Below are 16,819 nucleotides of genomic sequence, written 5' to 3'. Positions count from 1 at the left end.
TGATTTATAAATGAATTTTCCCCGTACTTTATGGCTATAATAGAATTATGTTAAAAATGAAGCATTTTCAGGGAATTCAATTTGAAATCATATTAACAGTAACTCCGATACCTACATGTATATTCAGTTTAATATCATTTTAAGGAAGAGGTCAAGAAGATACGAAAAACCTGTTTCTGAGAGACTGTAGGCAACATTGATACATTTCCTTTGTCTGAGATGAAAAAAAACTGAAATTTATACTGACCTTCTTCATTTTTCATTGAAAATCATGAAAATGGCAGTTTAAAAGATGAATTTTTATTGCGTTTGCCTAAAAATTTTGTCCCGATACACCTTTTTTTACCAAGCTATATTTGTAATGGATCATTAAAAGAACTCACTTCTAAAATTTGAGAAATCTTTAGGCACCTTTCATTTATTAGATCTTGACCTCAAGCTCAGCTCGAATTTTGAAAAACAATTACGAAATATGAATGGTACGACTTGTCTAAAAAAAGAGAAGAGGTTGCATAACCGAAAACCAAATAAACAAAAGCACGTGGGAATGTTTTCAGTAAGTATTTAAATCGTGATTGCATTCAAAATTAAATTTACTATGCATAGCATATTCCATTTAAGTGCAAAAATTAGCTCAATAAAGCACAATTGCCATATTTCATGACATTCGGTAATTATGTAACGTGCATGTATTGATATCTTTTTCACGAGCCACTTTCTTACCCGCCTACAGCAGTAGAGGTGTTGCATAAAAGCTTTTCGGTCCAATTTAAAGTTCTTTGTTTTTTCCAGGATTCTTAAAATAAACATGCCAGCACGGAAACGCATTCATCGTGAAACTGACAATACGGTAGCAAAAAGCACAAAAGTCAGGGGGAGAAATAAATGTATGTTAAAATCAAATGCAGATTCAAAGACTGGTGCAGATGGAGATAATATTAGTGATGTTAAAATGACTTGCACAGTAAAGCTGGACAAGAGCACAAGAAATATTGACAATGATGATTTAAACTTAATAAAAACGACAAATAGTTGCGACCAGCTGGTTACAGGAAAATCAAGAAAGAGGGTCGCAGTGGAGCACTCTGGAGAATCGGACAAGGGTGTAGGGAAATCAAGAAAAAGGACGGTAACCACTGCGGATAGTAAACCCAGCAGCACTAAGTGTAAAGGAAGTCGTGCATCCAAAAATGAACCAATTTTATTGCATGATGGAGAAATGAAGAATGGAAATAAGACTCGTGGACGAAAGCAGAAAAAGGTTTCAGGTAACACAAATGATGAAGCAGAAATTGGAACAGAGAGTGTTCAGAGTAAAGACAACTTGGGTGATCCATGTAGGCAGAAGATTGAAAGATCAGCAAGGGGTAAAGCAAAGACAAAAGGCAGCACAAAGGGGAATAATGAAGTAAAAGATGAAGATATTCCTTATCTAAGCACAGTAACAGCAGAACATCTTGGAATTAAGTTGGATAAAAGTACAGAAAACAGATTAAGTGATGTGAAAGTTAAAATTGACCGGGAATGTGATGAAGTTGGTGTCATGTCATCTAGCGACTCTGATGATGACTTTGAACCCGTGACAAAAAAATTGAAGTCGTCCAACGAAGAAGAAATCTGCAAAGCAAGGGAAGGTGTAGATACAAAGAGTACGCCTCATTCAGTATCAAAAGAGAAAGCACACAAAGCAGCTGCAAGGAAGAAAAGAAAAGAGCAATGTGAAGATGAAGAACAGCTCAAGAAAAAAGGTGAAGAAACAAAGAAAAATACGAAAGACAAAAAAGATGTAAAACAGATTAGTAAAACTAATGTTGATAAAAAGTCCTCGTCAAAAAGGAAAAACTCAGGAAAATCTGTAGAGAATTCCACACATGAATCTCAAAGGTCTAATGATATTTCTTGCCCACCTGAAAGTGTTCATTTCAAAGGATCCTCAGAAAAGTCCAAGAACATTGACCATTCAGATGTAATGTCAGTGTTGCTGCACATGGAAGGGGTGAGTGAGAAGGCAGGTCCTTCAGGGTTGTCTACTGGGGGTCAGGAGAGTGTCGGGGACACAGACGGGGACAGCGAGGAGGAGTCAGACTGGGAGGAGGTCAAAGGTGAAATATATTTAGTATATTAAGAATTAAATCCTGTTGCCATGTGTGTTATTTTCCCAATTGTCAGTAATAATGATAGAGTTAATAACAAAACACATTAAAACCAAAATGTGATGAACTTTTGCACACAACATGTACAAATAATCCATTTGTATTTTACGGGAGTGCTTGATATAAAAGAAACTCTATGGTTACCGTATAGAAATTACTTGATCACACAGTCAACTGATATGACAATGGTAAATCATTTTAGATGTTGAAGGCAGCCCTTTGAAGTCTCAGATTCCAAAGGAACCAGTGGAAGTGATTTTAGAGGCCCCTAACTTCATAAAGAAAAGGTGAATTTTTATCAACATTTATACAGTGTGTTTCATTCAGATATTGAATTGATAAAAAAATTCTTACAGATTTTACTTCATGTACATGGATATTCCTATATTATGGTAATCAATTAACATCTGTCTATTAAGCTTTTTGAAAATTTTACACAAGCTTGACAAGAGCTAAAAATACCAATAATCTGATAGTTTGTAATTGACAATAAAGTCTATTGTTAGCTCATGTGTTTCTAAGAGTCAATTTTTTTGTTTAAATATTCTAATCAGGAAGAAGAAAGAATTTGATTGGAAAGCCTATGTCCAGAGACAAATTAACAGATTCAACAAAGAATTAAGGGAGGATATTCACAAGGTGAGCTACTAAGTTGTAATTGTGGGAATGCTCTGTTTGAACATAGATGAGACATTATAAATGACTACCGTGTGAACAATATACAGTCAAACCTTGTTATCTCAAACTCAATGGGACAGATAAAAAAAATCAAGGTATACAAGCATTCAAGATAACGAGGTTTAAAACATAAAGAAAAAGAAGGTTGGACATAAAAATCACTTTGACGTATCCATGGTATATCAGATATCAAGGTTCAACTGAAGTTGAGTGTTAAAGTGAGTGTTGAACTGTAGTTGAGTGTTAAATTTTTGACCATTTTCATCCTGGGATCAATTTCTATCCAGAGCTTTTGTTCCATTCAGTCACATCACCTTTATCTGCATGTTCATGCTTCAGATTTTATAAGGTTCTTGTAAAACATACATGTATCTTCAAAGCTTGAAAGGAACTTGTTTTTACATTAGCATCAATATCTTTAATAATGTTCATTGAATAAAAAACAATTTTATATTTGAAAAATTCCAAGAAGTCTAAAGACATTTCATTCCAAGTGCAAATGTTTTAGTGCAGCATATGATCTGCTATTTGGTTGTTTGGTTCATGTATCAGGAAAGATAACTCTGGATTGTGATTAAGAATAAGACCTTTTTCTGTCTGAAAAAGACATCTTGATAATAACAAAAGATACATGAATGTGTTAGAAATTTTTTAAAAATTATTATTTCACCTCATTACAGGTACATCTGATGTGTTTGCTGTCTACGGGTCGTTACTTGAATCAGGTGTGTAATGACTCGGTCCTAAGGGGTGTGGCATTGTCTATCATTCCTCCTGAATTTTCCTCCCTCCCTCTCAGGAAGTACGATGCGTCTACTCACACAAGATTTGTAAATTGGTACAAAGGGACTGTTAGTATTGACTGTAGCATTGCTGATGATGAAAAATCTAATCTGGTATGCGTATATTTTCATATAATTATGATTTTTTTGCTTGTATTTTTATTCAGTATTGTGTAAAGAATGAACATATTTAATCAAAAGTGTATTTTCCAAGCAAGCCAAGAGTTCACTTATGCCCTGTTCATCATGTTAATCAATAAAATGTGTACAGACACTATGACATTATGTAAAATGTACCTGCTCTGCACAATGTGACGTGATTTGAAAATGACGTCATAATAGGCTTACAGAATAGCCTTACTGTAGAAATATAATTTTAATTCGCATTAGTTTACTTCGCAGTAGCTCTCATGTGAACGCATTCTAATTCGCATTAGTTTAATTCGCATTAGTTTACTTCGAATTAATTTACTGCGAATTAAACTCTCCGTGTGAACAGGGCATTAGATTTATTTTATCATGCTTGTCTTTACTAGCTGCCGATCTGTAGCTAACTGGTCTGAAAAAATTGGGATGGATGACCAGAGAGCTACAGTGCCAACCATAGAGAAAAAAAACACTATATATTTATTGTGCACAAAAAGTTTGCAGTTTATTTCTCTATAATATTTAAACTGCCATCTCAAAATATTACTAATTGTGAGTTCCTAACATATTCTTTTACTATTTCCACAACAAATCATTTGTTACAACTGTTGTTAAAAGCCCTTCTGGGCCTGAAATTGAGACCATCAAAATTTCACCTAATTAATTGCCATTTTGGGTGGCAATATAATTCAGTCCAACACCCTTTGTGCAGATGTCAACTATGAGAGTATTTGATAGAGTCCAGGAATTTTTTTTTTTTAATCAAGCTTTTGTACAGTTGGAGGTAAGAATTTGGTAAAATAAATTCAAAACTTAGCCATTAAATATACAGTTTTATCTATGGGTGGCACTGTTAGCTCTCCGGTCTGTCAATATTATTTTTCGGAGAGCTACAGTTCTGCAGGCAGCTAAGTTTGAATGATAATTTTAAGACAAATTATTTCATTGTAATAACTTTGTAAAAATTGTGACTTATTTTTGATTATATTTTTCCCCTTGATATATGTTTTCATATTAAAAAATTCTGTGTTTTATGTAGCCTGAATCTCTTGTAAGAAGAATGGAGAATAAAAAAGTTGCCAGTCGTATGGAGTTTGTTTTAGTAAGTACTTCCTATTTTGTAGCACTGTTATTAATACTTTACAATGTATTATCATTTACCAACATTATACCACATAGCAGGCAAATTTTGCAGTTTGAATTTTTAAAAAGAAATTAAATATAACAATTATTTCAAAATCTGCAATTCAAAAATGGACATCAGCAGAAATTATCCCATATACATGTACCTAAAAATACCGTAAATGTTAAAATGTCAAAATAAATTGAATCACATATACCTGGTACATATAAATTCTGTGTCTCAAGTTGATGCATGTACTGGTACATGTATGTACATTTGGTGATATATTATTGACAATGACTTCTGCTTGTCATATTTCACATAGTTCTACCTGGCCCTGTTAAGATGTTTAGGTTTCAATGCCAGACTGGTTACATCTCTACAGCCCCTCCCTCTTAAAAATAATAAACAGGTGAGCTTAATTTAAAAAAATTAGTTTGGTTAACAGGAGAGTTGAAACTGTAATAAAAATACAATGTATTGTCCAGTAGGTCTACATTAAATGTGAATTTTATTTGTAATTCTTTGATATCGTTTTTACATGTAATTTGAAGTTTAATTTTTATACATGTTGATGTTTCATATAAAAAAAGTCTTTTACAAGAAGATAATGTGAAGTTAAATTGTATGCATGCATGTTCAACTAGATGTTTCATATTAAATTTCTTTTACAAGGAGATATTGTGAAGTTAAATAGTATGCATGTTGATGTTTTTTACTTAATTTCAGGAAGAAAATGTGAAGAAAATTAACATAAAAGGGAACCCAGCTGCAATCAAAAAACCTAGCAAGGAAAACTCCAAGAAAGATCCCAAAGAAAAGGTTAAAGCAGAGAAAAAGGGCAAAGAAAGTAAAAGCAAGACAGAGAAGAAAAGCAGTAATAAAAAGAAACAGAGTACTGCTGGGAAATCTACAGAACAGAGCTCTGTGTCAAAGGTGTCAAAAACTCAAAAAATCAAAAACAAGAGTCTCAGGGAGCGGGACTCCAAAGTGAGGCCAAACAGTTACCATGACAACAGTGATATCGATGACTCAGGAGATGACTTTGAGCCAGAAAAGACTTGTGGAAGTCAAGGAAGAAAGCAGAGGAGTTCAGATAGTTTGAGCTTGTCTGACAAATCTTCAGAAAGGTATAGTTGTTTTGGAATAATTTGCTCTGTTGTAGGATTCAGAATGTTAATGTTGATTGTAATACAGAGTAGCACAGCAGTGATGAAGCTAAGTCTCTCTTACTTAGATGACATGGACGTATCGTAATGACCTCCTATCACATTCCCATTTTCTTACCACAAATGCTAGATTAAATAAATAATTCATTCCTTAATGATAGCGTGAAGGAAATTTAAGTCTTTGAATTTGAGATGAACTGGACAAAGAAGACTCATTTGTGATTGTAAAATAATTGTAAAATCCAGGACAGAGTAAATATTAGAGTTAGTTATAGTGTACAGATTTCTAAATGTGTGCCGTACGTTGTATTTGACATTATAAGCAGGTCAGATAAAGATTCTGATTTTGAGGAAGAAACAAGGACATTCAGAAGTCCAGTCAGAAAATCCACGTCAGGAAAGAAAAAGAACAAAAAAGTCTTATCTTCAGACTCTGAGAGTGAAGGGCTGGTGTCCAAACAAGGTATGACATGCACATTCCAATTTTAGTTTTTCCATTGATTCTTAGTATTCTCCTTAGCTGGAAATTAGAAAAAAAAACTTTGATTTAAAGAATTTTATGCCAGTTACAAGTACTATCTTGACAAAAATTATTATTAGTATTTGACAATACATGTATCAATCAGTGTTTAACGACAACTAAACATTGGTTTACTGTAAACTTACTTTTTTCCATGGGGTCATAATTTTGTGGAATTACATTTTCTATTCAATCTGCGGGTAGAAAATTATATGCACATTTCGATCCCTGACTGCCATTGTATTTCTAAAATGTACTTTTAGTATGCTGTGACAAATTTCTTTGGAGAAATTGTGACAGGGTGCATGTACATACCAAAAATTAATCCTTAATATGCAGAAAAAAGTATGTCTACAGTTACTGTATTTGATGGTAGAGAAATTGATTCCATAATATATTGTAGGTTGTGATGAATGGGTGGAGGTTTATGTGGAACCTGAGAAATCATGGATGTGTAAGTGGTAGAATTTCTATAGGAATTAAAGACTCTGAAGTACATTTGTTAGTTTGGTAGATACATGTATGTGATTTTTTTGTTTTGATTTGAAATTTCTGACAAATAAATGAAAATATTGCCTTCAACCTGTAGTTTAGAAATTTTAAAGGCTAAAGGTTAATTCTTTCAGGAAGAAATTATCCATATTAATTGAAAGTTTGTCAAGCTAAAATGTAATGTCATTTCCACTACAAGATGTGAAAAACAAAAATATGATGTACATATACAGTTGAACTTCAGTATCTCAAACACAGATATCTCGAATACCATTGATATGTCAAAGTGATTTTGAAGTCCCAACCCCTTATCCCTTATTAATAAGTATTTTATTCCAGATATCTCAAATTCTCGGATATCTCAAAGTTTTTTCTCTGTCCCATGGAGTTCGAGATGACGAGGTTTGACTGTACTTGATTTTGCTGTTTCAGGTATTGACTGCCTGAGGGGACACATCAATCGTCCTTACCGTATAGAGAGTGCTGCTACCCAGCCTGTCCACTACGTTGTGGCTTACAATGAAGGTCAGACTGTGATGACAATAGTTCTGTCTGTAGCAGTTTTCTGTTTGCTCATATAGTCACTGTCACTGTGATAAAAATTAGTTGCAACATGCTGAGTTGAAATTAAGATTAGAATAATAACATACACAGTAAAGATGGATAATGGAGGTATTTTAAATGTTTCATGCAATAGCTGTGTATTATTCTTTCTGTTAAAGCCATGTATTATTCTTTCTGTTAATTGTATTATTTACTTTGTATTGTCAGTCAAATTTCTTCATTTCAAGTAATTGTAAGTTTAGAGTAACAAACATTATTTCAGATGGAAAATGGAAGGATGTAACAGCCAGATATGCCTCCAACTGGATGACAGACACCAGAAAGCTAAGGGTGGATCCAGAGTGGTGGGAGGAGACACTGAGTGTGTACAAATGTGAGGAAGACAGAGCTGAAGATGAGGAAATTAAAGGTACTAAAGTGAATTCATGATGAAGGCTTGCTTGATTTGGCCAAATTAGCAAATGATACATGTATGTTTTTGGAGGTTGTATTTGATAAAGAATGGAAGTATAAATGTGTTAAATTTTAACAAAATTCTGCTTTTTAAAGAAGGAAAGGTGTAAAGTATGATAAATATGTACAGCAAAATTTTTTTTCGTATATTTTAGGGAAAAACTTGGAATTCAGAGTTTAGTCTAGAGTCTTAAAATGGTAGGATTGATCACTGATATGTAATAATTAAGTGTTTTCTGTATTATTTGTAGCCAACCTTATGAAGAGGCCATTACCCACCAATATTTCAGCCTTTAAGAGCCATCCTCTGTAAGCAGATATTTAATTTCTAAATATTGAATTAATTTCGTGAGCATTAAGCTTTATATCTAATTTTCTTTTAAAATATATGTACTGAGATTAAAAAAAATAAACCGTGATAAAGGCACACATTATGTTCCTTGCATCAAACCTGGAAAAGATAACGGTAAGTCAAACATAATTATACTGATATCAGTAATAATGGGGTTTCACTTCTGAAATTAAAGTTAAGGTGTTTTTGATAGATATGCCCTTCGGAGACATTTGTTAAAGTTTGAGGCTATCTACCCGGAGACATCAGCACCACTAGGCTACATCAGAGGGGAACCAGTTTATGCCAGAGAGTGTGTACATGAGGTAGATTATGAAAATGTTTAGTAAATAGAGGATATTCAATGTTTTGTTGATGAATATGGAATTTATTTCACAGTGGGACAGGATTTTTTTTATATTTTCACGAGTACGAAGCACAAGTGAAAATGTCAAAAAATCCTGTCCCACGAATGAAATAAATTCCATATTCATCTACAAAACATTGAATTTTCTGTTTATTACATTTTCTTTTATTTTCCCTTTGCCTCTGTCTTTTCTTAACACAGTGTCATAAGCTTGACGTCGTAGTTGAGCAGTTGAGACATCATAGCTTAGCAGTTGTGTTATTGAAAACATTACAAAGCATGCTTTTTCGCAACATATTTGGGAAGAAATTTGCAGTTTTAGCTCTATCAAGATGCTTAGTTACTATCTCTATCTTATGACAGGCCAGAAATTATTTTTTACTTACTTGATATCCTTTCACACTGTGAGAGAATATCATTTTGGTATTCCTTTCACACTGTGAGAGAATATCACTTTTATTCAATGAATAAATCACAGTATTTCACTGTTGAAAATGTAATAAAACTGAGTATTGTCATGAAAGTCATTTTGCTATATATTGTGATTTCTAGTTCTATAATGCAATAATATTGCAGTATATGTATTCAAGTGGAGAAAGTAAAAGAAAATGTATTTAGATTTATGTAGATCCAGTCTTAACCTATTTTCAAGATACATGTAAATTCAGGGGACTGGTTGAGATTCTGTAAAACCAGTATTAAGATTTCATGTGGCTTAGTTGTACATGTATATGATTTACATATTTTTAAATAATTTTGTGGTGAATTTTCATATACCCATTTATGGAAGTCCACTTCTAGTAAATACTGCAAATATTGTATTCGCCCCCTCCCCCCAGTTGAAAATATTGTAAACAACCCCCCCCCCCCCCCCCCCCCCCCCCAGCAAACTCTCTTGTATTGCAAGATATCTTTAATATTGTAAACTGTAATTTGAAGAAGATATATATATATAATTACAACTTATGGAATACAAGTCAATGAATATCATTGATTTTGTTTGTATAATTAGTTAAGCTTTCTTTTCTGTATAATTATACTTCTGAGAGAAAGATGGATTTAAAAAGGAGGTAGAGTTTATTACTAAATGTATATTAAGCTTTACCCATTTTTTTCTTAAGATTTTTTTTTCTATTTACAGTTACATTCCAGAGAGACTTGGCTGAAAGAAGGCAGAGCTGTGAGGGTTAGTAGACACTAATTCTATAATTACCAATTTGAGGATTAATTATTTTGAAAATTGAAAAAAAAAATGTATTAGATGGTTTTTATGCATAGCTTTAATGCACCATGTGTTGATTTAGATGGTTGTTATGCATAGCTTAAATGCACCATGTGTTGATTTATTTGTGAATGACTGAAGTAACAGAGTATACTGCTTTCAGAAGCAAATATATCATCATGCCAGTATTTAGTATTTAATTCATTGTCAGCAAGATAAAAAAGAAATTGCATGCCATTCCAGATTGGAGAAGAAGCGTACAAAATGGTGAAGTCAAGACCAAAATGGGTATGTGATAAATTCTAGTTTATAAACCAAACAGACAGAAAAATTATTAGTCATAGCATATAAGAAAAAAAAAAGACAAATGGTTGATATGTATACAGTGCAGATGGTTTTCTCAAAGAACTTAGCATGCTTTTTGCTGTAGTGCCAGAAAATTCTTTTTAATTGAAATCTTAATTTGAAAAGACTGTGACACCATTATATGGGTACATTTCTGTGTACTTATCAGTTTAATCATGCTTTTTGTGGCCATTTACAGAATAAGCCCAAACTTGACCCAGATGCACTAGATCTGGAGGTATTTGGATTATGGCAGACAGAACTCTATATACCTCCACCAGCTGTTGATGTAAGATTTCTGTATTTTGTTACAGTAAAATTTTTGTAGTGAAATGCCAGGGACAAACAATTTTGATTTGTTACATGTAATTCTTTATATTCAATAAGTTTGTGATACGTTTTAAAACTACAGGGAATGAAAATCACATCTCTGTAACCACGATTTACTGTACAGTATACAGAATTATGAGTCAAATTGTGTACATACATTGAAAAGTTATTATAGCAGGGTTCCTAAGGCCTAATTATTTTGAAAAAAAAAGTATTTTCCAGCATGAGATTTTGAAGTGATTTCTAAACTATATTCCTTACATTATCAACTTTTCACATATTGGCCACAAAATTTTTATACTTGATAATTAATCAAAGAAAGATAAATCTCTTTTTTAAAAATTAATTCACATGTATGGTTAAGGAACCAAAAAAATGTATATTTTTTCCCATTTGTACCATCAGAATTTCTCAAGCCTTAAAATTCTTGCCTGAAAACTTACACAGTCAAAAATACTTGAATTAAATTGTCAAACATGTTGATAATTGAGACAGATCAGACAAGACATGCTGAAACAGACATTTTCTTTTGAATCCAAATTTTGTTTGAATTGACTCAGTCATTTAATATTTACCACTAGCTCATATACGTTTAGAGTGATCTAAACATAAATTGATAATATCACACATTATTATTTTAAATGTAAAACTCTGATTAAAAAAAAAAGTATAGCAAATTGTATTTTTATGCATTAAAGCATATAAATTTATTGAAACACAGGGAAAAGTTCCTAGGAATGCCTATGGAAATGTGGAAATGTTCAAACCTACTATGTTACCAGCAGGGACTGTTCATCTCAAAAGTATGTATACAGGTCCTTAGAATTATTTATGGTGTATATAAAAGAAATATGATTAATAAAAGTGATTTTTTTTTTAATAATTGAATAAGATGTTACATAATTATGATTTGAAAAAAAAAATATCACAGGATAAATTCAGTAAGCAAATTTAATAGGCAAGCCAAAAGCAAACCCAATAATCATTAAAAAATAGCAACACTCATGACCATTTCAGTATTGATTGATTTGAATAAATATCTAATTACTACTGAACTCATATTTCAGTACCAGGTTTAAACAAGGTAGCTAAGAAGTTGAACATAGATTGTGTCCCTGCCATGGTGGGCTGGGACACACACTGTGGATTCTCACATCCTGTGTAAGTAATGTCACTCACATTGAATACCTTATATAATTATGCCCCTCACACTAAATGCCCCATTGTTAGCCCCAGTGCCCTGTGCAAGTATGTTTATTATTTCAGAATTTGGTCCTGTGTTAACTTTAAAGTAGACTTGCGTATCCTAATGTAAAATCACATATTTTCGAGCAGTAAAATTTTCATGTTCTGAGGGAAAAAAAATTGGTTTGTGGGGTTTTGATTTCATGGATGAGTTGTTATATAATATTGTATGATAATTTGCAATTCGTGGAGGACGTAAATCCATGGGTTCTCAGCATACCTTGAAAAGAATGAAAATTACACTCCTACGAAAATAAGTGATTTCACAGTATATTTGGCAATTTTCATCTGATTGCAGGATGGATTCATATTTAAAAGTTTGTGAAAGTTATGTGTGTCATTCTCTTTGTTGGATGTGATTACAAATAGAATGCAATCATTGTTTATGAACGCTTTGTGTTTGTTGTATTGCATTTTGATTATTATAATATTACAGATTGGATGGATTTATTGTGTGTGAGGAACATAAAGATGTTCTATTGGCAGCTTGGGATGAAGAACAGGAAATCCAGAAACAAAAAGAGGCAGAGGTAAATGTCATTACTTAAATCCAGAGTTACTTGAATCCAGAGTTACTTAACGTCAGTACTTAAGTCCAGAATACTACAAGTCATTACTTAAATCCAGAATTACTTAAATGAATCCATAGTAACTAAAAGTCAGTTCTTAAATCTAGAGTTACTCAAAGTATTTCAATCCAATCTTATTATAAGTCAGTATTTAAGTCCAAAGTTACTATAAATCAATACTTAAATCCAGTTACTGCAATTCAATACTTATACCAGAGTTACAGCCAAGTCAGTACTTAAATCCAAACTTACAATAAATCATTAATGTACATAAATCCAGAGTTACTGGAAGACAATGCTTAAAACCTGTTACAAGCCAATTCTTCAATTCAGATTTACAACAAGTCAGTACTTAATTCTGATGCTATTAAGGTCGATCAGTAGTTTTCAATTCAGAGATACTACAGCCAAGTCAGAACTTACAATCCAAGTTACTTAGTTCTTAAATCAACAGGCACTACAAGTCAGGGCTTCTAAATTCAGAGTTACAAGAAGTCAGTACTTAAATGTAAATCTAGAGTTAATAAGTCAAGTTAGTGCCAGTGTCTAGAGTTACTACAAGTTAGTACTTAAATCCAACGTTATTATATTACAACCTAGTATTTTAATCCAGAGTTGCTAAGTCAATTCAATAATAAGTCAAGAGTTACCATTCGTTAATTCTTAAATCCAGAATTACTACAGTCAAATTAGGCTCCAAGACCATAAACTGAGAATAGACTTAAGTCAAAATTTCAAATTAATATAATTTTTAAAATAATTTTGATAATGAAATACATCTTTCTCCATGTGTATGGATTTTTGTAATTTGCACACCTGCAACGTTTCATGCACATAAATTAATTAGAACTCAAAATATTTAAAATCAAAATTTTGACTTAAGTCTGTTCTCAGTTTATGGTCTTGGAGGAGCCAGTTCTTAAATCCAGTTTTACAGGTACTACAAGGAATTTTAATTAAACAATAAAATGCTTTCTTTGGTTGTTAGTACGGGAATTAATGTCGCAGCTGTTGCAGAAAAAATACATAACCCGCGTAAGCGGGTTATGTAAATTTTTTTCTGCAATAGCTGCGACATTAATTCCCGTACTAATAAACAAAGAAATTCATTTTATTGTTTATATTTATATCTGAATAAAAAAACATTCAATGTAAAATTAAACATGTTAAATATTGTATTATAGAAGTGTATGACATTGTATGTATAATTGATGGAACAGCCGTTGCTCAAGAAATCTATACTGGTGGCTTGCTTAGTGTTGTTTACTCACAGATAAACAGCAATGGATTTCTTAAGAAATAAAGGAAATACTATTCAGTGGATGTAAATATTCCAGAGTTACTCATGTGGCTTCATCCATTGTGTGCTTGTATTAATGGAATTTAAAGACAAGATTTCAGTTATAAGTTCACAAAGATTAGATTTAATACATTTTCAAATGCAAGCTCTGGTCTTATTGTCAGCAAGTTCATTACTTCTCATTAAATTACACAATCTTTCTCCTTATACAGGCTCAAGTAGTAATATCATGTTTTTTGAGGTGAATAATATTTTTAAAGACATTTTTTTATATATCAGAAAAAAGAGAAGAGGGTGATAGGAAACTGGAAGCTGTTAATCAAGGGACTGCTGATTAAGGAAAGAATCAAGAAAAGGTTTAACCTAGTTGACAAGGTACTGTACATGAATTATATATACTTTACCTCTTACATAACTCACTTGCTCCAGTATCTTTTCCCCCCTCAGATTCCATACAGAACTGAAAGTACTTCTTATAATTTAGATTTCACAAGGCCAACGTATTGCTAAATAGGGGCAACCCCATGGCAAAAAACCTTGTTATTACTTCCATTATGCATGGACTCACTTGTCCCCACTCTCATTGTACTCTCACAAGCACGTTACTGTATCCCCTCCAACGTTGTTATATTTCACATATGCAGTGAATTTTTTTTGAAATGTTTTATGTAAATTATATTTTTTTTCTTTGCAAATTTTAAGTGTGTTATTTATATATGATAAATAGGAAGATGAGGAACAAACAAAACCAAAGCCTAAGGGAAAGAAAGCAACAGATGCTGAAAAGTCCTGGCCTCGAAAGCTTCCAAAGTCAGGGAAATTATCACACACACAGGAAACCTTGTGATGAGAGAAACCGAGGATTACAATTATAAAATCCAAAAGCTAGTGAAACGGGATTATATCCACATCACTATCTATAAGCATACAGAAAGTGAATGATTAACGCATTAAAACCTTGTGACTAGAGACACCCGGTGAAAGGGGATCATTTTCACAAAACTATTTATGGAAAAAGAATGTTTTCTCATGAAAACCTTGTAAATATTGTTTTAAATTAGGATTCGTAAGAATAGAGTATCGAAATATCCCACTTATCGTGTGATGGTTGATACATCAAAACCAGAAACCTTATTAAGAGTGATTGTAATGTACAATTTCAAATCTCATATTATTTAGGGAAACATAAAATTTCATAATTAGTGGTAGTAATTACAGGGATATCAAAGGAAAATGGATATAGAACAGGCATTTGAGAAAGAAAAGACACAGAAAAAAAGGAGAAATTTTAAGTGAATAGGGATTCTTTGTTATCCGAATCATGATGTAAAGAGTAGTGCTCTTTTAAGTATAGACAATGCAAGAATCTAATATTTTTTCTTAACTATACATTCATTTTGTAAAAGTTGTTCAACAAAATGCACATGTTGTCCTTTTGGTTAATTGCTTTTGATATAAATTCTAATGTTATGCAATAAAGATACTAAGAAATAAATTAGATATGCAGATTTCAAATATTTTCTTGATATATTATCAATTTAAACTTGTGCCTTTAAAATACTTATGAAAAAAAAAACTTATGAATATGAATGTAAAAGGATGTATTACTAATGAAGAAAGGGATGATAAATATACATGTACGCATTCCATGCTGGAGAAATAGTTGCAATTTTGTCTCCTTCAAAACCACCTGGAAAATAGTAAAGAAAATCACTTATATCGTACTTTAGTTCATAAAAAACTGTTTTATGCTTCTTAGGGATATTTGGTGCATGCACTGGAAAGACAGTTTAAGCTACCCACAAGCATCGACTTGCAGCAACATTTTTATATATTAACATTTCTAATTATTTTTCTCTAAGATTCTTTGTAAGTAAGAAAAACGTCATTTTTCTCAGGAACTACCATGCATGAACATAAATATCATTCTGTATTATGATGTCATAATATTGTACTTGCTGCAAACTGATTCACTTTAAAAAGTGTAATTAAAGTCTGCAATTTATGTAGCAGATTCTCTCCCTCCCTAGCTCCCTCTCTCTCTCTTTCTCTTAATTCAGAGGGCATGCAAAGATGGACAAAGAATAATAAAATAAATAAATAATGTGTACATTTTCATTATTTTTTATGCAGGATTTTTTTTCTGTTTAATAAAGAAAAAAAAATTGATTTCTTAGGGAATGTTACACAAAACTTCAGACTTATTTGAATTTACTCTGAGCTGTACATAAAAAACAGAGGATGAAGTTTGTGGAATATAAGTGAAATGTGTTTCATTTCTCATTATAAGCAAACACAATAATTCAGATTAACAAATAAGCTAATATTTATACCACACATCTCTTTTTTTAAATGAGTACATATTAAAGAGATGTTCTTAAAGGCAGAGATTTTTTACCGGGTGGTAAATTCCAGATAAGGGAGGGACTTATTTTGTACAGGTGTGAATGCCTTGAGGGCTAGCAGTCTACCTGTGGTCATTTGTCTCCTAATCCCTATACACAGGAAGTGATTTAATACACAGTAGAATACCCAAGAAGTCAAACTTTACCTGTGTTGGTTTTTTGAGATGATTCTAAATTAGAAATAAAAAGTTGAAAATAGAGTTTAATCTCAATAATTTTTATTAATTTGTAATTGAATATTTGTCAAAGCATCCCCACCCATTAAAAACTTTTATTATTCAAAATATTTGTTCAGCTTTGAAAAAGTTTTACCAAATTTTGATATAAAATTTTATATTATTATAAAGAATATCATATTTTTTTCAAATACTACAGGTATGTATATACATATATTATCAAGCTAAAAATTCCATAGTAATACATCTTCTCTGTTGTTTATACTATGTGTGGTAAATATCAAAGGATCAAAAGTTAATTTGAAGTTCGCCATTAGTGCCAAACAAGGTATATAGGGTATACACAGGGACTAGTAAGTAAATGTCAATCAAGTTCTAGCAACCAATAATGTACCTTAATGCATTTGATTGACAGGGGTACACAGACCAGGTATTTTTGAAGGCGGTG

At 32.0% G+C, this 16,819-nt stretch overlaps 1 protein-coding gene across 1 annotated transcript; it reads left to right on the top strand.

Moving 5' to 3' along the window:
* Positions 1 to 1,251: 1,251 nt before the first annotated feature.
* LOC133194585 (DNA repair protein complementing XP-C cells homolog) lies at positions 1,252 to 14,857 on the top strand. Its single transcript, XM_061330520.1, has 21 exons — positions 1,252 to 2,102; positions 2,356 to 2,440; positions 2,708 to 2,792; positions 3,512 to 3,727; positions 4,800 to 4,862; positions 5,209 to 5,295; positions 5,613 to 6,013; positions 6,376 to 6,515; positions 6,976 to 7,026; positions 7,497 to 7,589; positions 7,891 to 8,037; positions 8,333 to 8,390; positions 8,627 to 8,738; positions 9,921 to 9,965; positions 10,245 to 10,289; positions 10,546 to 10,635; positions 11,398 to 11,479; positions 11,744 to 11,837; positions 12,358 to 12,451; positions 14,070 to 14,165; positions 14,518 to 14,857. The coding sequence occupies exons 1-21, from the start codon at positions 1,544 to 1,546 to the stop codon at positions 14,635 to 14,637; spliced, it is 2,763 nt and encodes a 920-aa protein (XP_061186504.1). The 5' UTR covers positions 1,252 to 1,543; the 3' UTR covers positions 14,638 to 14,857.
* The last annotated feature ends 1,962 nt before the right edge of the window (positions 14,858 to 16,819 follow it).

Source organism: Saccostrea echinata, unplaced genomic scaffold (assembly GCF_033153115.1).
Source record: "Saccostrea echinata isolate AGI-Se365-2 ecotype Australia unplaced genomic scaffold, CSIRO_AGI_Sech_v1 ptg000029l, whole genome shotgun sequence".
Lineage (NCBI taxonomy): Eukaryota > Metazoa > Mollusca > Bivalvia > Ostreida > Ostreidae > Saccostrea > Saccostrea echinata.
The sequence above is the reverse complement of the archived record's forward strand: the minus strand, read 5'-3'. Positions and strand labels throughout refer to the sequence as shown.